The sequence below is a fragment of the Neophocaena asiaeorientalis genome, unplaced genomic scaffold (assembly GCF_003031525.2).
Source record: "Neophocaena asiaeorientalis asiaeorientalis breed wild unplaced genomic scaffold, Neophocaena_asiaeorientalis_V1.1 scaffold404, whole genome shotgun sequence".
NCBI classification, from domain to species: Eukaryota; Metazoa; Chordata; class Mammalia; order Artiodactyla; family Phocoenidae; genus Neophocaena; species Neophocaena asiaeorientalis.
The window spans coordinates 656,575-682,474 of NW_020172589.1; the positions used below are offsets into that span (position 1 = coordinate 656,575).

Genomic DNA, 25,900 nt, shown 5'->3' on the forward strand with positions numbered 1-25,900 from the left:
TTACAAGCTAGCACTGGGAGTATGAGGAACAATGGATTATGGAGCCAGGGTATTTAGACAAGACTGGAAGAATGATGAAAATGCAAGGCCAAAACTACAGGAAAGGCTGGTTCCAAAGAGGGGCACTTAGCCAGGAGGCTGGGTATGTGGAAGCCAGTGGAGAAGCAGAGGTAAAGGAAAGGCCAGGCAAAGGTTGGGAAGGGCTTATGGAAGCAGTAAGCCGCATGCCAGTAATCTGGTTGAGAGGATGGTCAGAAGTCCTGCAGTTCAAGTGAAAATGATTAAAGCAGGTAAGACAAGTGGAACCAAGAAGCGAGCACAAGAAAAGGCAGTGCCAGAGAGGAAGGCAGAAACAGGAGTCCAGATCTAAGAAATACATAGAAATCAGAAGGAAGCAAGTCAAGGAGGCAGAAGAGCAGACAAGACTTCAACACCAAGGCAAGGTGTGGAATGCATACACTGCATCCACTTGGCTGGGCTGCTGGGACCTCCACTGAGTGTCAATAAGGTGGGTCAGCAATTAGTGAAGTGACCGCGTCAATACACAATATGAATCTGGCAGACAAAGACACTAAACACGTGAAACACAGTTATTTCAATTAAGGTTTTATTAAAGTTGTTTCTGAAGATTATATTTCATCCTTAGCCTTCCTTATTTGATTTTGCTTTAGTGTTTAAGAACCCTTCTTCACTTATTAAATCCTTTGCCATGAAAGAGCACCACAAGCTTATATCAGTATCAAACTGAATAATTCCTTTATGGCAGTGAGGAAAATCCACAAAAGATTCGTAAAATCCAAGTACTAAAGCATCAAGATCCCTCTTCAAATGAGTCAAAGCTTCCTTACACATATCATCGGCAAGCCAATGATGTCTTTTTACTTTACCATCAAGATGAAAATAATTAAGGGCACTGAAACAATTTTATTTCTCCAGTCTAAAAATGTAGATTTCCTTGTTATGGCTAAAACAAACAAACACAAAAAACAGAAGCTAAAAGGAAAATAAGTTCACTGTGATTGATTAGCTTACCATTTTTTTTATAGTCAAGCACCACTTAACCAGTCTTTCCCTTCCCCTAGGCTTTAGGCAACTATAAAAACATACGAAAAACAATGTGTATAATAAAAGGCAATAAAAATAAATATTTGAGGGCCTACTGTAATAGGCAATTTGCACATTTCGCTTAATCCTCACAATATTTTGAGAATTATAACCATTTTACAAACGTGGAAGCAGGCTCAGAAGAGTGAAGTGACTAGGCTGGGAATTGTGTTCAAGTTGATGCCTACTAAGCCTACTATGCTCTATTATGCTGCACTGGCTCGTGAAAGCCCTTCAGCATTTTGAGATTCTCACTGTTATAGCTCCATCTTCTAAATTTATACTTTTAAGTCTGCAAAACTACTGAATAGTAGAAGAATCTAAAATTATTCTCAGTCTACTTGCTAAAACAGGAGGTTGCAAGGAATAAAAACTCTTCAAGTAATCAGAACATTCCACACCTAAAATTATGGTTATTCTAATTCACTGGTAATGATAGCTAGTGATCCAAGAACACAAAGGAAATCATAATTGGCTCATTTTCTCGTCGTCACTATTTGTTAATCTCAAAGGAATGAAGGCAAAAAAAGACAAATTCCTATTGTGAAATCTGACTGCTCATTATATTTACAGTATGTACTTAGTGGAATGACAAAAGAGGTTCTGGTTTTAAAATCTCACCAACAGTCTTTTGCTTGCATCTTAGAAGCATGTATTTGTTTAAGTGTCTAAATCTGGTGGAGGTGGTAGGACCCATTGGGGGATGCTTTGTTGATACATGCTTGTGTAGTATGCTAGAACTATCTATGATGTCTAAGAGGATAACTTTCACCACCCCACAGAATGGGGTCATAGAGTTCTAGTAGGAATGGATTTATTTTATGGGTAAGTAACTTAAACCTAAACCTGGGCAATCTGGACACCTAACAACATTTAATTCTCTGCTGGGGACATATTTGCATGTTTGTTATAGAACTGTTGAATCTTAAATGACTGAAGTTAATATCTAGTTGTTTCTTACTTAAGTTCTCACTAAAATTTAGTTTACTAGTTTTAGAGATTTTTTTTTTCTTTGAGTCTAGTCCTAAAAGGACTATGTTTTCATACTTCAGAAGAAGCTGAAGGGGTGAGATTAGATCACCATGAAGGCTGCTTCTAACACTAAAATAACCATATGACCTCCTTTCTAATGTCCAATTGATATATAGATAGATAGATAGATAGATAGATATCTATATATATATATATCTCATTCTTTCACTAACTCATTTATTGAATAAATTTTTTACAGAACACTATCTATAAGCAAGGCTGAAATAAAAAATATACACATAGGCTCATTAACTCTAGGAGGTCAATACATAAAAGGGGAGCTAGATGTTTACACATGTGACATAAGACAGACACAAAAACTAGGAAATAATGCTTGTCAATGTAAGAGAGGTAGTGAATTGTCAGTACCCCACCCCCCCAAAAAAAACACCCCAAACCTAGCATAACTAATGAGGAATCACGGGAACCTAACATTTTTTTGTCCTGACCACCTCCCCACGTAATCTAATAAAGGATCATAAGGTAAATCTGACAAAGTGGCAGAGGATTTAAGGGCTGGTGGAAAGAGAAGTTGTGGGTAAATTATCTATATAGACCAATTTAGGTCTTTAGCTGTTGGTGCTGCCTCAATTTCCCTGAAATGATTATATACCTAGGGAGGAGGCTGAAAATAAATTGAAGATAACTCAACAAAGAAAGCACAAGGTTTCTTGGCCATACTTGCTTGAAAGGGACCTGGTATCTTGATTTCTTGCCAGTCTCTGCCTTCCAAGTCTTGCCTGGGCCATTAGCCTTGTAAATGGGATTTGAAAAGGGACAATGAGTGTGAATATGAAGTCTTATCTGGCAGGAACTACAAGGACAAAAGATGGCTAAAAGAAAAATAAAATAAAAACGGGAAGTCCTGAAAATCTACGTGCATAAAAATCAACCGAAATGATTTAAATTCATACAACTATAAAGCTTTATCATTTAAGTACCTAAATATTAAACCAATCCCTACCATCTCCTTTTCCCACAAATACAAGATTCTATATAATTCCTTTTATAGGGACCATTAGTAAGGAACATTTAGTTGAAAATACATAAACATATACTCATTTCCACCTTTAAAAAAAATTTTGGATTGAAAGTCATCAGAGTACCAATTTAAAAATAATTTTCTTAAACATATTTTGATAAGGCCACAGGAACACTTGTCACATTGTTCAAATGCCCAATGGCAAGACTTCTGATGAGACCAAACAGGTCACATTAAATCAAAAGAGTATCTTAGAAATAAAGCCAATATGACTAAATCCAAAACAGATCACATGAAGTACCTCATGTACAATACGAACCTAGTTTAATAAATAAAGGAATCACAGGTGACTGCACTCCGGGAGAACATTCATTTCCTCTGGGCCCATTCATAGTCTTCTCTGAGACTCCACTGCCACTTCCACCTGGGCAAGTCTAATGGTGCGGCCATGAAGCTTGTAGCCATCCTGCCTTACTAATGCCACAGTGCCAGGCTGCACCCCAACACCAGCTGGCACATGACAGATGAGTTCATGCTCATGAGGGTCATATTTGTCACCAATGGGTGTCATCTTCTCCAGGCCATGTTTGGCAAACACGCTTTTCAGCTTTGTTTCTAAAAGTGACAAGCCTCGGAAGATCTTCTCCAGAGTGAGCTTCTGGTCTCCAGGCTCTGTTTCTTCAGAAATACACTCTGTAGTCTTCTCCAAAATGTCTGCCACCTCCACCAAATCCTTACAGAAACTCTGAATTCCTACAGAGAAACCAAATACTCTTACTGTTTGTGAGGAAACCACTCTGCTCTTGAGGGCGCAGTTTGGGGAAGGCTCAGAGAGCTGGCTGGTATACTGGGTACCCCAGGAAATGAAAAGATTGCCACAAAGGATTCAGGGATCATCACCAATGATTACCCCTGACACCCAACTGACGAGCCAGCTTTTCTCTTGGAAGGCATATGACTAGGAAGTATTCTGGGAAATGGGGAAGATGGTTAGAACCCAAGAACTAGGTGAGACTATATACAAAAGGTTCAGAAACCTGTCCTTTAAAAACTTGACTTATATGCTTCTTGTATCTTTGTTGCTATTCACCTTTAGTATAAGTTATGAATATTTTGAAAATTCCCGCCTGTCTCATTTGTGGAAAGGCATACATTCTCAATAGAAACAAGACACTTGTATTTCACTGATGGGGGAATAATAAAAGAATAGTAGACAAGGGGCTTCCCTGGTGGCGCAGTGGTTGAGAGTCCGCCTGCCGATGCAGGGGACACGGGTTCGTGCCCCGGTCCGGGAAGATCCCACATGCCGCGGAGCGGCTGGGCCCGTGAACCATGGCCGCTGAGCCTGCGCGTCCGGAGCCTGTGCTCCGCAACGGGAGAGGCCACAACAGTGAGAGGCCCGCGTACCACAAAAAAAAAAAAAAAAAAAAGAATAGTAGACAAGACTGTGCTAAGGAGGAGTCGAAGAGTGGTTTATTCTTGAGGATTAGCTAAATAGGAACAGGAAAAAAATATACTCCACAGATGAGGTAAGTCTCTTAATGCCTACTATGAAGTTATATACACTTGCTGAAGACAGGCCACCAAGCTTGTCTAATCTTTTTAGAGTCACATAAACTTTATAAAAGTGAACTCAGTTGTTGAGAAATCTCATTACTCCCAATGCTGCATTCTTCATTCTTCTTACAGAAATGATAAGGAACATCATCATCACAGATACCTATGGTGACACAAACGCCCTGGTAAAGCTGGTGAGGGGCGAAGGACTTTGTTGATCTAGCTTTGGTCCAGTGACAGGTTTAAGGCCCTGTGTCAAAGCAGGCAGCCAATAAAAGAGATGATGACAGAGGAGAGATTTCCCAGGTATGTACTGCCTGGATGGGAAGGAATGACTGACAGAGAGGCAAAAATTCTATCTTTAACTTCTGGGTAATAGAAATCCATTATAGCTTCTTGAGCAAAACAAGTGGAAGAGGAGTCAAATTGTCTAGTAACATACACAATTTATGTGGGGTGCTGGGGGCATCATAGATGGGTGAGAAGAAAAGATATCATAAGAAATGGAAGAGAGCCAACTGAAGTAATCTTGGTATAATATGGCCTGGAGTAGGAGAGGAGGCAATGGAGAGGAAAGAGTGAAAGCAGCAGGCCTTTCCAGGGAACTAGACTTGGTGAGTTCCACAAGATACCTCTCCCATCACTATGAGGGATGGGAGCCATATATATTAATGGCTGTTAATGACATCAGCTGAAAAGGTAGAAGAGATTAGCTAAAGCCTTGAAAAGTATACTGATAAAATTTGGAATTCCATCCAAGAGGAAAGACTGTCTGATAAAGATCAATCAGGGACATCAAAGGCTTTCCCTGGCTATACAAAGGAAGACAAATACTCAAATTGAATTTGAAAGCTGTAAGTTGCTTGACTGATTTGTACACTGCCATGGTACAAAAAGTCCTGGCTTCTAGTCAGTAAAGCTGTATGAATCTGGGTAAACAGAAGCCTAGGTTCTCTTGTCTGTACAGTGAGGGGTTCAGTCTCTGATCCTATTCCTATTACTGTGTTACTTCAATAGATGGTTGGTGTCCGCAACATTTCTTAGAGGGAAAAAAGGGATCTCTGTGACCTGTTTAAGAGAAAATGGGTTACTGAGACAAGACTGTCCCTGGAAGGAGGATAGTCGTCATGCTATACTGTATGTTAATTTAATGACAATGAAAGCTTTCTTCTTTTTTTTCTACTTCCATGCTCACTGAGCAATCTTCATGTTTTGCTTGACACATTTTTCTCTATAAATTAACAAATTAGATTACCAAATTCTTTTGAGTTTATTTAATATGTATTTGTTCCTGAGAACCTTATTAATTCTTGAGGAACTGACATAAGCCAGTTCCTAAAGCATCGAAGCTTGACTTGTGGTAAGCCAACTCACTCTGCTCCCCGCAAGCAGGCAGGAAGTCTTTCCCTTATCACAACTGTTCTATTTGCCACAAAAATTCCCTGTGGTTAGAGGTCAGCAGACTTTTTCTCTAAAGGGCCATATAGTACATATTTTACGTTTTGTGGGACAAGAGGCAAAATCAAGCATCTTATGTAGGTGATTATTTAACAAAAGAGAAAATAAATTTCCACAAATTTTTTCTGATGAAATTCAGAACTGTATTTATGGACTAACAGGTGGCAGGCTTGGCCACTGAGCCCTGATAGCTGGAAATATGAGACTAAAACTTGGATGAAATATCAGGAACACAATTGGGGGGTCAGTATTTAGCTATTCAGGAATACAATTTGGGGGTTAGAATTTACTCAAAGTCTTGAAACGTGATATCTACAGCACTGAACGAAAAGCAGAAGGCTAAGCCAAAGGACTAGGGTTGGACAGGACAGGAATGAAGTGAATCCCCTGTACAAATAGCGGATAAAATCCAGAGAACAGGAAGGAGTGTGATATAAGGGAAAGAATAATAGATTAGGGATCAGGAATCAATGGATTCATGTCTACACCTGTTGTCAAATAACTTTTTCTAGCTTGCCTATAAGAGGAGACTGGACTAGATAGAGTCCAAGGGCCCCTCAAGCACTCCATTCTATGTGTAGTCAAAGTATAATGCTCCATATTAAATTGTGAGTACAGCAAGTAATCACAGATTTGCCCTTTACTCTTGAATCCCTGTTATTCAATTAACATTTTCGTGAACAGATTTGGAACAAGAAGTGGTGCATTTAGGAAAAAATTTCTGAACGACTTTGAAATGGACCAAAAAGATTATTCAATGCCATCAGTGAAAAAATAGATTCAATCTAGCACAGCTTTCAGGGTTATCTGATTCCATGTGGTCTGAACCTTCGAGTTATAACTCAGCAAGCTGTAGAACACTGACAGTAATGCAAATGATTTTTGTCTATAGTTGTGAAAACTGTCTGGTGGAGATACAGTTGATTATTGCACTATGGTTATGGACCAATTTTGCTTATGTGAAGCAAATCTCAGCATTTATGATTGCCTTTGTGTCTGCTCTTTGGATTCTCTTCTGAACATCTTAATGATTCACTTGTTCATTAATGAGTTAAACCGAATTGCCTGTATAGGCACTAGAATGTTAACTGTACATGCTTGAAAAATAAAATAACAAATGTCAGGTGAAAATAAAGGCAAATATTACTTTAGCAAATGGTTCACTTGACAACATTCCCAATAAGCAGAGCAGAAAGCCTAGGGGGATAGAGGAAGGGCAGGGTATAGATTGGTTAAGGACCCAGATGTGTCTTTTGCTAAGTTCAGTGTGCACAACTGCTAGTAAGTGCCCTTAAACTAAAAGGTATTTTTATTATTAATAAACCTCTCACCAAATATCTTGGCATCTTCTACACATCTCTGGGTTCGCCTTCTTATATTTTCACCATCAGCTATAGCTCTCTGGTATCTCACCTGAGCATCAAAAGCAAAGTCAAAATGGTAAGAAAACAAATGCCTATTGGTGGAAAAGAAACTTTTTGCTTACTTTACAAATTTCACCCTTGGTATAGATTTTTATTAAAACAACAACAACAACAACACGAGTTGTGTAGGAATCTTAGATCAGCTACTCCAAATTCCCAGTCATAGCAGGAATCTCTCTTTATAGCGGCCCTGATAGGCTGTCATTTAGGCTGCCAGTTTGAACACAGAACAACTGTTTTCAAGCTCATTATCTTGAGAAAAAGCTTTCTTTTTCACCTTCAGGCAACACTGCCACTCTTCAACTTTCTTTTGTTGAACTGAACTCTAGGATAGCCAAGAGTAAGTTTTAAAAATATGTCATCAATTTAAGCCAATTATTTAGCCTCTTCAGTCTTTTCTTCTTTCATTTTTATAATCCCTGGTTCCTTTCATTCCTCTCACAAGACACACTTTCCAAACCCCTTACCATTTTTGGGCAGTCCTGCTTTGGAATTACTCTAATTATTTCTCTTTCTCAAAGTCTGTCAGTCTAGTACTGGCACAGTAAGCCAGAGGTAGTCTGACTGGCAGAATGCAATGATAAATGACCTCACTCATTCAACAAATATTAATTGAGTGTGTACTACATGCCAGGCACTGTACCTCCTTTGAAGCTACCAAAATATCAGGTATCTAAGTACTGTGACACACCAGGGAACTGAAAAGAGATGAGTATCCATAGTCAGTAATGTTTTTGAACTAGTACAGATTATTTTGCCTAGTATATCTAGCAAGAGGGGTAAAGAGCTAATTAGAAGAAACAGTTTAAAAACTGACTTAAAAAACTTTACGTGGATATTTAAATCAGAGAAAAGATGTGAATATAGATAATATAAACAGATAACAGAAAATATGATATATGTTACAGAATATATGAACAGATAATATAAAATCTACCCACTGTTAAATCCTGGACTTCCTTCTCCAGTTTAACAGCTTTTAGCTTTAAGGCTCGTTCTGCAAGAGAGGGCCCAAGTTCATCAGGAGGGTCCTCAGAATTGCAGTCTTCACCAGCGGTTCTCTGGGTGGCAGTGCTGAAAGGATGCAGCCATCCCCTAAAGTGGGAGGGAGGTGGTGCATTATGAAGAAATGCCGTCACAAACAGCCGAAGTTATAACCAGGTTCAGAGGCTGGAATGTTTCCCAGATTGACTCTCTCTAGACAAAGTGCTTTCAGTCTCAGTAACAATACAAACACTTATAATGTGCTTGCTAAAGGCCAGACACAGTTGACAGGGTTTTACTTAAATCATCTTTTCATCTTACAACATGTGAGATAAATACTATCATCATCCCTATTTTATAGATGAGAAAACCGAAGCTCAGAGAGGCTTATGACTTGCTCAAGATTACATAGTCAGTATTGTTGAATCAGGATACTGAGCATCAGGCAGTAGAAATAGCTGGAAGTGGGGACACAAAAGTCAGCAAGAGAAAGCGAAATTATAATACCTAGAACCAGCAGGGCAATATCAGAAGTGAGAATTCAAAACAAAAAGCCGTACAGTTCAGGTTCAATCCCTCATTTTATAGGTGGGGAAAATTAAGCCCAGTAAAGGTACCTTATCGAATTGGAGTGAGGCCTGGAATTCTAAAGCCATCTTGATCACAAGCTCTAAGTAAAAGCAAGGCTTTTAGGGAAGAGAACCTACACTAAGAGAAAATGAGTTGGGAGCTCACCTATATGTAAAATCAAGTCAATCAAAAACTTATAAAACATTTACTATATGTTGTGGACTGTGAACTATATACAGGTGAATAAAACAGATCATATAGACATATAGTTCAGTTCACATAAAAAGTTTAGAGTAGGGGCTAGTTTGCAGATCTTGGATTGTGGCAGTTCTGAGCCCCCTGTTCAAGGAAGTTTCCATTACACCTCCTGGATCATCATAACTTAATATGAAATAAAACCATCAAGAAATCTGTGAGCGCAAAAGGTCTTTAAAACAAATAGTTTATTTATTTAAACTGGTATATATTGAAAAGTGGCCACTGAGGTGAAATCTAAGCAAAGGCTTAAAGGAGGTAAAGGAGTTTACTTCAAGAAAGGGAAGAGGGAACCATCAGTATAAGGGTGTGGGCAAGATTACTTTTATCTTCCAGGCCAGTCCTGAATTCAGTTATTATGATCTGATGTCAAATTACACAAGATTACACATTTTTATTTCGAAAATTGGTCACCACAGATCTGGGACACATCACACAGGGTGAAATAGATCCTTCCTCCTAAATTCCTAACAAACTACACTTATCCAATTGAAATGAGGTCAAGATATCCTCAGGGCCAGGTGAAAGGGCACACGGCCAGGGCCCAAGTCGTGAGAAAGAGGGAGTTGCGGCGCATCCATTGAATTGCTACTGTTTCAGAACTGGAGTCGGGGAAATTTTATTAGAAGGGAACATTTTCCTTCTGATCACTTCCCTACACCACAAACTGTCAAAAAGACTAGGAAAGAAAAAAAAAAAAGCTTGAAACCCGGAATTCAACCTCTCACCCCAGTGCTGGGTCAGGTGTGTTAAAAAGGTGACAGATAGTTATGCAAAATTTCTGGATTTCACCGTAATTTAATTTACTTTTCAGAGATCCAACCTGACCCATCCCCCAACTCAGCAATTTTTATTCTTTCCGATAAATAAACGGTCAACGGGGAATAGTCCCTAAGAATAAGTAACATTGGTCACTAATTTTAAAGGGCCGATTCTACAGCCCTGACTGGTTTCCGGTCTGGGTTCCACCACTTCACGAGTATTTAAGTTTGGAGACATTACTCAACTTTTCTAAACCTCAGTTTCCTCAATTAAACGGAAGAATAAAAAGAACTACCCATAGTTCTGCAATTGGCATGATAAATGATCAGTAAAAGTCGCAACTGATGGATAAAAGTAGCAACCGGAACCTCAAACTCCCGAAGGCAGGTGGAAGGGCCGTTTGTAAAGACCAAGTCCAACGGCCTCCTTTTACCGACAGGTAAAGTGAAGCTCAGATACGATCACACAGAGTGTTGGGAGAGAATCCCAAATTACCCGCAGACACCAAAGCTGTCGAGAAGGGGATGGGAAGGGTACTTCCCCAATTCAATCGACGCTCGGGCTGAATAACAGTTCTCATCTCCGAGGGCATGACCTCGGATCTTTCCACCCTCCTCGGCCCGGCAAGGAGGCAAGGCTGTAGACCTCAGTTTCCCTCTCCGTAAGATGGGGCCGTGAGCGCCCAGTCGTAGCGGCCGAGAGGCTTGGTAGGTCCTCTCGCCCTCCAGCCTAAAATCGCCCCTCCGGATCGCTTCTCCTGCATCGTCCTCACGTCCCGGATCCCCGGCCTGCCTCGCTTACCTGCCATCTGACGCGCCACTCGAGGCCAGGAGGGGCTGCATCCGCCGCCGGACCGCCCACAGGAACCTCACGGCCATGTTCCCCACCTCGGCTGACTGAGGCTGCGCACGCGCACTTGCCCCAAGTGACGAGTACGCTCGCTTCAAAAACCACGCTTCCCGGCAGCCTTCGCGGGAAGGCGTTCTCTCTCAGGGCCCCGTATGGGAACGCTGTTAGTCGGGTTGTCCCTGCGCCGTTTCCTACCCGGTCTTCAGACGAAACGCAACCCTTCCGGCTCCCTGCGGATTCGGCGAGTAGGTTGGTTTCCTGTCACAGGGGCGTGGGCTCCGTGCTATGCGCGGAATTCGCGGCGACCAAAGGGAATAACAGCTGTACCCTCACGGAGCTTACGTGAAGTTATGCACAACAAACAATTGCTAACGCCCTATAAAGTCAAAATATGACCGGTGTTTAAAGGTGAGGGGCTTGGTGCTGCGGAAGCCTAGAGTACGATATGGCCGAGTGTGGGGCGTTTTCCCAAAGGAAATAACTTGAACTGAAAGCGGAATAATGAGTAGATGAAAAGAAGAGGCAGCTGGTTGAGGTAGAGGGAAACAGCATCTGCAAAGTCAAGAGGGGTATTGCGAGTAAGGCACTGAAGTACTTGAGGAAGCGGGGGAGCAACACAAGACGGTGGTTAGGCAGGGCCAGAGCACTTGAGGAATTAAAAAAGTCGAAGCCTGACTCTCATCTCCCATCACTCTTCCTTGCTTTTTTTCCTCCAGTTCCGCCTTCCCCCCCGACTTACTGTGTTTTAAAATGTGTGTTTTCTCATTTCCCCTCACTAACGTGTCAGTTGCATTAGGGCAGAGATTTTTTTTTTGTCCATGCTTAATGAACAGAGTGGAACAGTGCCCTAATGTAGGTCAAGTTTTTTTTTTTTTTGTCTAATGAACTTGAGTTTTACTCTGATTGCAAGGGGAACATGTTACGATGCCTTTACGTGTTTAATGGGTCACTGACTGCTGTGAGGAGATTGGGTCCAAGAGGTGGGGAGACAAGCTGTTGGGACTGGTGCGTGCACAGAAGGGTTGTATTCTGTCCTGGGGTCTTCTCACAGGAGAGACCTTTGTAACCACTTTATCTGAGGTCGCTACTGTTTTAGTTATCTCCAGCACTTCTGCTGGATTTTGTTCGTTTTCTCAACTAGGGTATGAGCTTCATGAGAGTTTCTGTGTTGTTCACAGCAGTGATTTCTGACATCGAGTACAGTAGGTGCACATAGTAGATGTTCCAGCATTTGTTGAATGAATTAATGAAGGTGGATGGTGCCAGTGGAGATAGGAAGAAGTGGATGAATTTTAGAGAGATTTAGTATGGAAAACTGACAGGTTGTGAGAAAGGACTGGTGATTGGGGTTGAGGGCACTTGGAGTTGCCAGACTAGTCAACGGATAGTCCCTAATGTCAAAAAAAATTTTTTTAAGGGATGGGAAGTGTGCCTTCTACATTCTGAATCTTCACCACAGGATGGCTTACTTGTACGGTAGCTATTTGGATCATATTTTTTCTCTGCCTGTCCGTGAGTTCCATAAGGACAAAGCTAGCGTCTTCTGCATCCTTATATTCTATCCAGGGCCTAGCTCAAATGTGTTGTAACCAGCAACCTTCTGTTTCCTTTTGGCCCCAGGAAAAGAACAGCATGGTTTAAGGAGGGATTATGATCCTCTTTTACATAGGAGAAAACTAAGGCTCAGAGAGGTTGGTGAACCTGCTCAAAGACCCCCACTGAGGATCCAGTGATACTAGAAATCTGATAGTCCAAACACTTTGCAGTGTTGGGGAGGATGGAACTCCAGGTCCACTTTAGAACCATGACCCTACACTTTGAAAAAACAACCAAACCAGAACTGGCATCCATGTTTTAGCCATTTTGTTAACACTTCTCTTAGCTAAGTTACACCAAATGTGCTGCATCCACTTATTCATCCTATTAAGTGTCTGTGCTTCTGAATACTGCAGTGCAAGAGGAGGGGGAGACATGAGTGAAATAGAGCCTTGGAACTAAAAGGAGGGGAGTTCTAGGGTCAGACTACATGTATTCAGGTGCCAGCTCTCCCACTTCCTAATTGTGGGCTTTAGCAAGTTACCTAACCTCTCTGGGCTTCCATTTCCTGAACTATGAAAACTGGGTTAATAGAGCCTATCTCACAGGGTTTTAGTAAAGATTAAAGGGATAATACCTAGAAAAGTAATTAGTTACCACCAGGATCGCCTACATAAAAGGCAAAAGGAAAGTGTGAACCCCCTTGTTCGAAATTACTGAGAGAGTAATAGCAGAGCAATAAACCAGGCACAGGGCCCTGCTAGGTGTGGGGTTGACTGCACAGGTTGTATGTCTGTGTAGCCAGTCATGGCTAACAGCGTCTGATGTGCGGTGAGTGCTCAATAAATGTTAATTATTAATTTCCTAGGGTACCCCCTCTCAAAGAGCCAAGATCTATTGGTGGCAAAAGGCACTTAACCTCAAAATAACTGCACAAGAAAGAATGTGACACACACGGCGGACACAGTTGGATTGTTGGGTGCCATTCCAGGACCCACATTTTAAAAAAGAACATTGACAATTCAGATTATGTGAACTCCTTTGTTACTGAAGACGCTCAGGTGGCATCTGGATGAAAGCTGTTAGTTATAGATTGGTTGCCTTTTAGCTTTTGGTGGTCGTAATAACCACATGAAAGTCATTTCTTCTTCAGTGGAAAGGACACAGGATTTTGAGTCAGGCGTTTCTTATCTAGCTAATAAGAAGAACCACTATGGCTGAACATTTCCTATTTCTTGGATGCTGTACAAGGTGTTTCCTGTGTATTAACTCATTGAATTCCCCCAGTAGTCTTGGGAGGAAAGTATAGTTGTTAACCTGGTTTTCACAGGTAAGGAAAGCAATCAGAGAGGTCAAAGTCACAGCTGGTAAGTGGCAGAGGCAGGGCTCAAGCAGCCTTGTCTGGATCCAGGCTCATTAGCCCTAAGTCTTAAGTGCTGCCTCTGGCAGCCAGGTGCGTTTGGTCAGGTTATTTTACTTGCTTTGGTCTCTAGCTACCTCAGAGGGTGATAAAGTTTGGGTGAGGCTCAAGTATGTAAAGTCTTAGTTAAGAAAAGTGTGTGTAGCCTCTAGCAAAGTGTCCAGAGGTTATTCTGGGATTTCTCTTCTTTCCCCTTGAGCTAACCTCTAAGCTTATACAGTTAAATGGTTTTATCTTTATTGGAGGGAAAGGTGGTAAAGACCTATAAAGTGCCTACAGTGTTGAGAAAGTAGTGAGTGGTGCAGTTAGGAGACTGCCTGGGACTTGAGGTCCTTGCTCCCCTATAAAACTATCAAGTGTCTGTAAAAAGTTTAGCACCCCTGTGGCAGAAATGAGCCACCATCCTCTTGGTTCTCCATGATAGTTTTACTTGATAGCAGGTATGAAAGGGCAGACTGGTGGGCCTCCAAGTGCAAGGTAAGGTTAAAGACAAGGAGTGTCACCTGGATTTCTAGCCATAGCTCCCAGAGCCTGAGTGCCATGTAAATTAGGTAGGGGACTTGACTGACAGCAAATGACCCCATCCTACAATGCCTGCAACATCCTGTGGACATTAGAAATCCATGCTCTTGTCACTGAGTAGCACTGTGAGCTTAAAGTATGTCAGCTGCTGAACCCCTCTTTGCCAGATCTCTGATTTGTAAACACTCAAATCAGGGATTCTGGATTCTGCATCATGAGGATTCTATAATCATGAGGAATGATTGTAGAATTTACGTGATCTCTGTAGTTTTTGTTCACTTCATGCAAGTTAGGGATAACTGTATTGATTTTTCAGCCTATTTATCTTGCCCAGAGGTTGTCAGTAATGCCCAGTATGAATCCATTTGGCATAAGCAAGATCAGATGATCCAGTCCTGTCCCTTTATACTGTACCACCGATGCCTCAGCACTGCCTTCCTTTTTCCTAAGGACTGGGAATGGGATGCTGAGAATGGGATGGAATGGCTTATTCACATGTGCTTTCATTTCTTCTTTAGAAGGGAGGGCAAAGACATTTAACAAAACCTTTACGACTGTGCAGATTTCTGTCTCCCTCCACCCCCATTTCCACCCTCTGTAAAGTTATAAGGATGCCCTCCATTTCCCTCTTCTCTCCTCCTTCTTCCCTCCCCATGTCCCCTATAATCATGCAGACAATAACGGCTGGTCTTTTGGGTGCCCCAGAGAGTGTGGGCTACTTCCAGTCTTCTGATGTCTCCTTGTGAAAAAAGCATTTCTGCCTTGGATGGACAAGGTGTTATCTCCTTTGGATGAAATCCTCATCCTCTTTCTAGGTCTTCTTCATTTCCCATTCCTGAAGTATGGAAAGACAGGAAGTATCAGTTTGTTAAATATTCTAGTGTAACCTGCAGGATAAAAACATACCACTGCACCTAATTATATAAAGATCTCCATGGCCAGATCACAGATTCATGGGTCCTAGTCCCACTCTCTTTCTTTGGCCTTGGGTAAGTCATTTCTCCATGCTGGGTCTCATCTCTAAGGGGGTTCAAACACTACAGTTTGTCTTTCTCAGACAAGGAAACTGGGGCCCAGAAGAAGTTGGGGAGTGGGGACTGCATCACTGCTTTTCCACAGCACCTTGGTTGGGGTAGGAGGCTGATGGGAGACAGGCCAAAGCAGCTTGGTAAGGAAGGGTGAGGGCAGGCAACCCACAGGGCTCTGTTCGTTCTCCCAGGGCTGTCTAGGAGTTCACCTGAGATGAATACTGAAGTCAGGGCCAGCAGTGAATGGCTTTTTACCTATAAAAAACCCCTGGCATGTCCAGCCAGCCCTGGAGGGGATGGGGTGAACCAGGGCAGAAGATGGTGGTTAGAAAATTCTTGGTGGGAGGATTCTCCATTCCCAACCTGCCCCTCTCACGTCTTCACCACCTTGACTGCAGTTGCTCAGGGCAGTGACCTAGGGGTCATCCTTGATTTCTTCCTTTTCCTCATCCTCCACATCCTCATCAGCAAATCCTTCTGCTCTACCTCCAAAGCCAGCTAGTTACTGTCACCTCCACTAAACCTTTCTAATCTCTCATCAAGGTTACTTCTTCTGATTTTTCTTACCCCGTCATCCATTCTCAACATAGTAGTCAGAATGATCTTTTAAAAATGTAATTCATATCTAAAAATTCCTTGGTCAGAATTTGCCAGTGACTTTCCATTATGTTAGAACAAAATCCAAAGTTCTTCCAATGGCCTACAAGGATCAAGGAGAAGCAAACTATGGCTCATGGGCCAAATCTGGCTCACTACATGTTTCTGTATGACCCACCAGCTATGACTTTTCAGATTTTAAATGTTTTTTTTTTTTTTTAAAAAATAGTTTTTTATGACACCTGAAATTTATATGAAATTCAAATCTCAGTGTCCATGAACAAAGTTTTATTGGGACACAGCCATGTTAATCATTCGTTTACGTATTGTCTGTGGCTACTTTCCTGCTATGATGGCAGAGGTGACTTGTGAAAGAGACCATGTGTCCACAAAGCTGCAAATATTTACTGTCTGGCCCTTTCCAGAAAAAGTTTGCTGATGTCTGATCTAGATGATCTGGCCTTCGGCTGGTTACTTCTCTAATCTCATGTCGTAATGCTCAGGTATTTGTTTTTCAGGTCTACACTTTCTTATCTGTAATTCTGAAATCCAGAGAGCTCTGAAACCAAAACATTTTTAAAGTGTTTTGGCACAAACTCATTTAGTGGCAAAACCTGACCTGAACTGATATGAGGCTGTTTGTAACCTATTTATTCGATGTGATGTGAATATTCATGTGTCTTGCTATAGAATTATCAACGTGTTCGCTTACAGAGTACCTCCTGAGAACTTGGGGTTTTTCATCATATATAGTATATGTACCATATTACCTTTCTAAAATTCAAGAAGTTCTGAAACACAAGTTTCAGAGATAGTACTGTGGACCAGTATCATGGAGTGAGCTATGGGCTTGGAAGAGATGGATTTGCATCCCAGCTCTCTCATTGATGCCCTGCATAACCTTGGGCAAGTCCCTTCACTTAGTTTCCTCACCTACGAAATGGGACCTTTCATGTCTCAAAACATATTGTAGGCTCAGAAACCAAAGCTTGTTAGAACTATGTGTTAAGAAAGAATAAGTAGGTTCTGAAGGAGATTTGAAGGTCTTGCCCTCTGAGCAAAGTTCATGAGTTTTACTGCATGGATATATTGGCAGTTCTCTGCCTTTCTCACTAGCTGACTTTTTGGTTCTTGGTGGGGTTCCATAGAAAGGAAGCTTCCAGATCTCTGAATTTTGATTAGCTGATCTATGGCCGTACCTTGGCTTTTTGTAGCACTCTTCCTTGGTTGGAGGTTACAATGGATGGGCTCCTCTTCCGCAGCTCAGAAACACAATTGACAGGGAGAGGTTGCTCTGGGGCATTGTTTTGGGGTTTATTTGCAGTTTCCTGTTGATGACAAGAAATCGTTACACAGGTGAGGTCTAGTGCTTGCTACTTACACCCAGCCTGCCAAGAAGGCACTGTGCAAACATGTCAGCATCAAACAGGGTGAGGGGTAAAAGATACTTGAGGGCCTTGGAATAAAGATAATGACTAAAATCACTAAAATTAAAATTACTGAACCCTCACTATGGACCAGGTTAGCTCATCTAGCCTTTTCAGTCCTATAAAGCAGGTACTATTATTATTTTGTCCCATTTTACAGATAAGGAAAATGAGAAGGTCAAGTCACTGCTCAAGGCCATAAGGCTGGTGAGTGAGACAGTTGGGATTCAAATCCCACAGTCCTGTCTCAACCTTTCTCCTGTATTCCTTCACATTTTCTACACTGCCTTTACTCATATTTTCCAGGTGATTGCTTAGTACCTTGCTGGATGTAGTTCCTTGAGTGTGACATACTAATGGCTGAGCCTGTAGGGAATTTAGAGAAGACTCTCTGTCTCCAAAGGCCATCACAAGGATCAAAAGTGGAGAGAAAAGCCCTGTGGAATGTGAACATCAGGGCATGCTGGTGGGAGGAAGCAGCTGGGATGGGGGAACCACTTCTACTCCTCCACCAGCCCTCTGTGACTCAGGGAAGTTGTTTTGTCCCTAGCCCCTAAGCCCTTCTTCTGTAAATGAGGTTGGAAATGCCCCTGGGAGTAGAAGTGTAGGAGTGGAAGAAACTGCTCTGGCTTTAGAGTCATGAGGTGTGGCCTGACCTAGGACAGCAATAGGAATACTGTTCCCAATGACAACTCACACTTATCAGACCAGTTATTTCATCTCTCTGAGCCTCCATTTCCTTGTGTAAAAGTGGGTATAACATTTATTCATTTGACAAACGTTTATTGCACTTCTACTATTTTTCAGATTCTGAAGGACTAGAGCTATAATGATAAACAAAACAGACATAGTCCAGTTCTTAATAAAAATACAATCTAGTGGGGGGAGACAGAATGTAAGGACATGAATATACTATATATACATGTATACATATACATATATTCACACACAAATTGTGGTTAAGTGCTGTGAGGCAGAATAACAGATGGGACTGTTAGGTTAGACCAGTGGTTCCCAAATGGGGGCAGTTTTGTCCTCCCAGGGGACATTTGGCAATTTCTGGAGACATTTTTGGTCGTCATAACTGGGCGTGGAGCTACTGGCATCAAGTGGGTAGAGGCTAGGGATGCTACTAAATATCTTACAATGCACATGACAGTCCTACAAAAAATTATTGGCAGTAGTCCTGGGGTTGAGACACTGATACAGACTGAGGGCCGTGAAGTTCTCCCTGAGGACATCCCATTCAAGGTGATGGTTGCTGGGAGCATTAGAGATAATGGATTCAAAGCCCTGAGTACAGGGACTGGTACACTGGGGATCCTAGGAGAGGGCGTGTGCCTGGTGGCTAAAGCAAGGCTCTGGAGTCAGACTTCCTGGGTTTGGGATCCTGTCTCCCACTTAACTGAGTGACCTTGAGCACATAATGCAACATCTGAACCTTAGTTTCCTTGTCTGTCATATGAGGTGAATACACATAGTACTACCTCGTAGGACTGCTGCGAAGATTGTGTGACATCATACAGGTTAAGATGCTGTACTGGCCTATGGTACGATCGGCCAGTACAGCATCTTAACCTGTACTTGAATAAGAATAACAAACTTGAGCAATACAAGTTTGTTATTCAGTATAGTATATTATTATTATCAATAACCCCAAGGCCACTTCTAAGATCACATTCAGTATAAAAAGTCAAATAGTAGTGCTTCAGTGGAGAGAACACAGGCCAGAAAACTTGCTCCAAGAGTCTCTTTCATAGCTGTGCCACTTATGGCATGTTTCCTCTCCTCTTAGGGCCTCAGCTTTCTCATTTGTAAATAAGCATAACTCCTACCCCTAAAGAATGATCATGAAGATCTGTAGCATATGAGGGTATTGAGGAGCAGCTGCCCCTGGTGCAAAAGGGAGTAGACTCACCCCGCTCTTGTTCTTGCTGTTCACGCAGAGTCCCAGGGCTGGGCCCCCTGCCAGGGACTGCTGCAAGCGCTCCTTCACAGCCACCAGCCGCAGCTCCAGGTCGATCCGGCCCTCTTCCTTCGCCCGACACTGAGCTTCCAGGGTGGCCAAGGCCTCTTCCAGAGCTTTTAACTTTGCCCCTGTGTCCAAAGACATCTATGAGAAATAGCTGAACCTGGTTTGGCCAGAAGCATCAGGGAGTTTGGCAGGGCCTCAGGCCCTAGTCTGCCTTCCCAGAGGGCCTTTCCAGGCCTCGCTCCTTGTTAAGGGATGGACTTCGGACCTGGGGTTCCAGCTCCATGCAGGGGTGTGTGGTTTTTATCTGCCCGATACCCATTTCCCCATTCTCCTCTCATTCCCTGTAGTTTGGCTGGGGCTGACTTCACTCCTAGTTCAGGGGATTGGCACATAACTTAGACCTGGCCCATAATTATATCTCATTTTTTAGTCACAGTGGTTGGTTGAGGAATCAAAGCTGGTTCAATCAAAGTGAATCCCGAGGTGTTTATGGGGGCTATTGGGAAGAGAAGCCTCTCTGCTGGAGTGGCTGCACAGATTCGGTGATGGCTAGAGCTGTGTAGCCTTTATACCACCATGAGGGGCAGAGAATGAAACCAATGTAGGGGAAGGCAGAAGCAAGAATTAGAGAAACATGTTTCCTGGTGACATCATTTAAGTCCCTGGACCTTGCTATATCTGATCACTTAAGTTTCCAATTACATTTTTCTTTTCATTTCTAAGCCAGTTTCACTTTGGTTTCTCTTACTTGTAACCAAGAATCATAAGACAGGCTTTACATTGATCACAAGTTCCTGCTAGGATTTTGCTGCTTATTCAGTTTAAGCCAACAAACCTATATTAGGACCTTCTTTGTGCCAAGAGCTGTTTTGGATCTTACCACATTTAAAGATTAGTTCCATTGTTTGTCCTGAGGAGGCTGCACTGGAGGGTTTTCTAGTAATGGTTGTTCTTTTCATTCATTTGTTCATTCGTTCATTCATTCATTCAGTAAATAGTTATTGAGTGCTTGCTAGGTACTGGGCACAGTTCTGTGCCCTTGGGATATATCAGTGAACAAAACAGGCAAAGATCTTTGCCCTTATTGAACTTACAATTGTGTGTGTGTGTGTGTGTGTGTGTGTGTGAGAGAGAGAGAGACAGAGAGGGAGGGAGAGAAAACAATATAATATAATAAATAATCTAAGATGTCAAGAACTGATATGCTATAGAAAAAAACTGAGCAGGACAAGTTTGGACAGTCAAGTTGACCTGCTCCAAACCCTATTCTGACTCTTAGAAAGTTCTTTATATTGAAACCAAACTGCCTTTTTTTTTTAAATAATTAAAAACATTTTTATTTTATCTATTTTTGGCTGCGTTGGGTCTTCATAGCTGCGCACAGGCTTTCTCTAGTTGTGACGAGTGGGGGCTACTCTTTCTTGTGGTGCACAGTCTTCTCATTGCGATGACTTCTCTTGTTGTGGAGCATGGGCTCTAGGTGCACAGGCTTCAGTAGTTGTGGCACGCGGGCTCAGTAGTTATGGCGCACAGGCTCAGTAATCGTGGCACACGGGCTTAGTTGCTCCACGGCATGCAGGATCTTCCCAGACCAGGGCTCGAACCCGTGTCCCCTGCATTGGCAGGTGGATTCTTAACCACTGAGCCACCGGGGAAGCCCAGAAACCAAACTGCCTTTATGTGCCTTCTTCCCATTGATTCTGGTTCCTAGCCACACAGAACAAGTCTTTAAGCCAGAACTTCTCAACCTGAGGCTCGTGGACTCCTAGGCAATCTATGACTCTGGGGGCACAGGAGCTCCTGATATTATTTGCAACATTGTGATCTGTGGGGGTTTTCTCCGTTAGGAAAGGGTCCATACGTTCCATCAGATTCTCATGGGGCTATGCAACCTTGGATGTATTCTTTATAAGGACAGGACCTCTGTTCCCTCCAGCATGTTCAGAAACCTCAGTCTGAAAGTGTGCTGAACTGCAGCTATAGCGAGAATTCAACAGAAACACAGCAGAAAGTGGGGTGCAGAGGAGCCCAGGGCATGCAGAGCCTGCAGAGGCCACGGTCCTGGATTTCAGAAAAAGATCCTGGTAAAGTGTCACCATCCATTATTCCCAGTATGTGAACCAATGTATCACACATTTGGGTGCTCAGTGCATATCTGTGAATGGATGAGTTAATGTGAGGTTCAGAATATCTCGTCCATGATTCTAAGGCACACTGTTTTTCACATTTTAGCATTTCTAAAATCAGATCTCATTTTACCACTTTAAGTGTACACATTTGTATGCTTTTTCATCTTCTCACTCTAAAAGCAGTTATTAAATCAGTGGCACTTCCATTAGTCAGGAGAGAAGAGGAGGAGGAGGAGGGGAGGAGGAGGGAGGAGGAGGGGGAGGGGAGGGAGGAGGAGAAAGGGGAGGAGAAGCCCACTTGTTCCTGGTAAGAAACCAGGTGGCAGATGCCAGGGGAGGTGTCAAGGATGAGACCCCCCTTGTGCTCAGGACCACACCCACATAGATACCTGGGCTGTTCCGAATGGCTTCCTTTAGTTCCCTCTTTTCCTGCCGCAGTGTCATCAGCTCTGTCCGGATTGTCTCTTTCTCTTTCTCCAGCTTTTCTTTTTCTACCAGGTACCTCCTGGCATCCTCCTCAGCTCGGTTCTTACCGTACTTATATTGATGGGCACCTGCAGAGATGAGGCAGGAAAAGGCCCTCAATTCTGAGCTCTGGTGAGAGTACTTGGGTGGTGTTAGCTTCTCTCTCAGCCTCAATCTGTCTGTCTATAAAATGGGAATATTTAGGTCTATACCTCTGGATATATTTAGTGTGAAGGAGAGGAAACAAGGAGCCAAAGGGAGGCAGTACTGCACAGGGATGAGGAGTAAGGGCTTTAGAACCAGACAAATCAAGGTCTGTGTTTTCTTTTGCCCTTTACTGGTTGTGTGACATCAGGCAAAGTGAATGTGGTGTTTTTGTGCCTTCCCCCTAGGCTTTACTTTCCTCACTTGTAAATGTGGGTATCAATCAAATTTACCTCTTGGCATTGTGATAAGGTTTAAAAGAGGTAATTCATGAAAACTACTTAGTATAGTACCTGGCAAATAGTGCTTAGTAAATGTTAGATAATAATAATAATGTAAAACAAATTTTGTGATGCATACACCCTTCAGTTTTAGAATTATTTATTTATTTATTTATTTATTTGCAGTACGCGGGCCTGTCCCCGTTGTGGCCTCTCCCGTTGCGGAGCACAGGCTCTGGACGCGCAGGCTCAGCGGCCGTGGCTCACGGGCCCGGCCGCTCCGCGGCACGCGGGATCCTCCCGGACCGGGGCACGAACCCGTATCCCCTGCATCGGCAGGCAGACTCCCAACCACTGCGGCACCAGGGAAGCCCTAGAATTTTTTTAAATAAATATATTTTATTTTTTAATTTTTGGCTGCATTGGGTCTTTGTTGCTGTGCGTGGGCTTTATTTGTGGTGAACAGGGGCTACTGTTGTTGCAGTGCTCTGGCTTCTTATTGCGGTAGCTTCTCTTGTTGCAGAGCATGGGCTCTAGGTGTGCTGGCTTCAGTAGTTGTGGCTCGTGGGCTCTAGACCGCAGGCTCAGTAGTTGTGGCGCACGGGCTTAGTTGCTCCGCAGCATGTGGGATCTTCCTGGACCAGGGCTCAAACCATGTCCCCTGCATTGGCAGGCGGATTCTTAACCACTGTGCCACCAGGGAAGTCCCACACTTTGGTTTTAAAAGGGCATTTTTATAGTTAACTCTTGGTACACATAAGATAAAGAGACAGCTACGTGTAACTCATCTACAGAGAACTGAGAACTGTGGCTAAAGTCAGGCATTGCACATTTTATTACTGAGAAATGGGTGGGGGGAGAGAAGGACCTCATAGTCTACTGTAGGCTCTACACTATGGTGGACAGTAGCTACAAATTATTATGGCAAAAACTTATTGACCATTTACTATATACTATGCTATTTATATGCATTTGTATTTAATCCTCACAAAACTCACTATTATTAGCTCTACTTTATTGTTGGGAAACTGAGGCACAAAGAGGTTAGGTCTCACTGCTAATTGTGGAAGAGCCCAGGTTTGAACTCATGTCTTTCTAACTCCAGGGTCCATGCTATACAATACTACCTTAGCTTGGGCAAGGTCATAGTCCAACCTCTCAGTGAAAGTTTTATTTATATTTTTATGCTACAGACAGCCACACATAGTCCTTTGTAGGTGGGGTGTGGAGTGATTCCCATCGTTTGCTGATAATTGGGGGTCTTGTCTTTCCAGCTCTGTAGGGATTGCAGTGGTCACCCATGACCTATGCAAAAATCAGTTCCTGCTACAACTACCCTACAATTCAAGCCTCATTATAAATAAAGCATGGAGGACAGAGAAGGGGACGCATGGCACCCCGTACTTCCCAGTTACACAATGGCATCCCAAGGGAGTTGGCTCTCAGACTTTTGGATTTTATAGACTGGTAAAATAAATAGGGATACCAACAAAGGGTTGTCACTATTATGTTGTATCAGATAAGGACCTTAAAACTACCAATATTATTATTCCCACTATTTTCTATTTATTTTCTGTGTTAAAATAATATTTTAACATCCTGAGTTGGATACAAGTGTACAATAAAGTAGTTGTTTATACTGAATAGCATTAACTTTATGAAAAACTTTATGCACTGTGCTTATTCTTCTCATTTCATTGCAGATGAGTAAAAACCTCCTTAGGGACCAAACCAGCAAGTAGACTCAGCTTTGGGAGCCATCACCCTGGTCCACCTTGATGTGTCAGCACCACAGAGAGCAGCTTACTTCATACGCAATCCTGTAATGCTTGAGTCACTCAAATGGTGGTAAAGAGGCAAACTAGATTGTTTCTAATAGGTAAGTTTTAAGGAGCTACAATTCTGTGGGTCTTATAGTATTAGTGATAAAACAGAACTGCCCAAGCACCTTCCAGAAAAATCTGGGCCTCCATAATGAAGGAAAAAAGGAATATTTAGTGTCCAAGTTAGTAATGTAACTAATACATAAATGTTGTAGTATGTATCAGTACTTCATTCCTTTTTATTGGTGAATAATAGTCCAGGTGATGTTAGGGGCAAACCTTCCATTGTGTCTGATGAGAAGTCAGCTATTAATGTTATTGGGATCCTTTGTAAGTGATCAGTTGATTTTCTCTTCTGCTTTCAAGATTTTCTTCTTGTCTTTGGCTTTAGCATTTTGAGCATGATGTGTCTTTCTTGGATCTCTTTGCCTTTATCCTACTGGAACTTCACTGAGCTCCCTGGATATATAAATTAATGATTTCAATAAATTTGGCAACTTTTCAGCCATTATTTCTTTTAATATTTTTTATGCTCCTTTCTCTTTCTTTTCTCCTTCTAATGCTCCCTTTATGCATATGTTAGTGCACTTAATGGTGCCTCATATTTCTTTGAGGCTCTGTTCATTTTTCTTTGTTCTCTTTTCTCTCTGTTATTTGGAATGCATAATCTCTGTCGATCTATCTTCAGGTTTACTGATTCTTTTGCCGGTTCAAATGTACCCTTGAGCCATTTGATAGGACTTGTCATCTTCCTTTCTTTTCCTTTTTTTTTAACTAAAGTTCATTAGATTTACTTAGATTTTACCTAATGTCCTTTTTCTGTTGCAGAGCTACTACATTACATTTAGTCATTGTATTTCCTTAGGCTCCTCTTGGCGGTGACATTTCTCAGATTTTTTTTCTCTCAGTTTTATTGAAATCATAATTGACATATAGCACTGTGTAAGTTTAAGGTGTACTGCATAATGATTTGACCTACATACATCATAAAATGATTACCACAGTAAGTTTAGTGAACATCCATTATCTTGTATACATGCAAAATTAAAGAAATAGAAAAAAAATTCTTTCCTTGTGATGAGAACTCGTAGAATTTACTCTTTTCACTTTCATATGTTATGTACAACAGTGTTAATTATATTTGTTATGTGGTGTATTGCATCCCTGGTATTTATCTTGTAACTGGAAGATTGTACCTTTTGACTACCTTCATCCAGTTTCCCTCTCTGTAACCCCTGCCTCTGGTAACCACAAATCTGATCTCTCTTCCTATAAATTTGTTTTTGAACTGTATTTGACCTACCATATTATATGTTAGTTCCTGGTATACCTCATAGTGATTTGATATTTCTTTTTTTTTTTTTTTTTAATAAATTTATTTATTTTATTTTAATTTATTTTTGGCTGCGTTGGGTCTTCGTTGCTGCGCGCAGTCTCTCTCTAGCTGCAGCCAGCGGGGGCCACTCTTCGCCGCGGTGCACAGGCCCCTCACTGTGGGGGCCTCTCCCGTTGCAGAAAACGGCCTCTAGGCGCGCGCACGGGCTTGGTAGTTGTGGCTCCCCCGGCCCTTTGCTCC

At 42.2% G+C, this 25,900-nt stretch overlaps 2 protein-coding genes across 6 annotated transcripts in view; both read right to left on the minus strand.

Annotated features, from left to right (window-relative positions):
• Positions 1–585: 585 nt before the first annotated feature.
• On the minus strand, positions 586–11,024 carry GRPEL2 (GrpE like 2, mitochondrial). The gene is made up of 4 exons (XM_024738260.1): positions 10,930–11,024; positions 8,499–8,652; positions 7,465–7,546; positions 586–3,871 (listed from the first exon to the last, which is right to left on the minus strand). The coding sequence occupies exons 1-4, from the start codon at positions 11,004–11,006 to the stop codon at positions 3,507–3,509; spliced, it is 678 nt and encodes a 225-aa protein (XP_024594028.1). The 5' UTR covers positions 11,007–11,024; the 3' UTR covers positions 586–3,506.
• A 2,451-nt stretch (positions 11,025–13,475) lies between these two features.
• Positions 13,476–25,900, minus strand: part of AFAP1L1 (actin filament associated protein 1 like 1) — a 71,007-nt gene continuing 58,582 nt past the window's right edge. For all 5 annotated transcript variants that reach the window (XM_024738246.1, XM_024738245.1, XM_024738247.1 and 2 more), the window contains 4 exons: positions 22,001–22,165; positions 19,426–19,604; positions 17,280–17,408; positions 13,476–15,290 (listed from right to left, as the gene is read on the minus strand). In XM_024738246.1, coding sequence (XP_024594014.1) covers positions 15,267–15,290; positions 17,280–17,408; positions 19,426–19,604; positions 22,001–22,165 — 497 coding nt within the window. In that variant the 3' untranslated portion in view covers positions 13,476–15,266. The remainder of the gene's footprint in view (positions 15,291–17,279; positions 17,409–19,425; positions 19,605–22,000; positions 22,166–25,900) is intronic.

What these genes read in the sequence shown, in the direction of transcription:
- GRPEL2 (XM_024738260.1), bottom strand. Translation starts at nt 11,006, where the DNA reads ATGGCCGTGAGGTTCCTGTGGGCGGTCCGGCGGCGGATGCAGCCCCTC. An exon ending in AGTGGCGCGTCAGATGGCAG is followed by an intron (nt 8,653 to 10,929) that starts GTAAGCGAGGCA and finishes CTCCCACTTTAG; the next exon opens with GGGATGGCTGCATCCTTTCA. An exon ending in AGGAAGTCCAGGATTTAACA is followed by an intron (nt 7,547 to 8,498) that starts GTGGGTAGATTT and finishes TTTGATGCTCAG; the next exon opens with GTGAGATACCAGAGAGCTAT.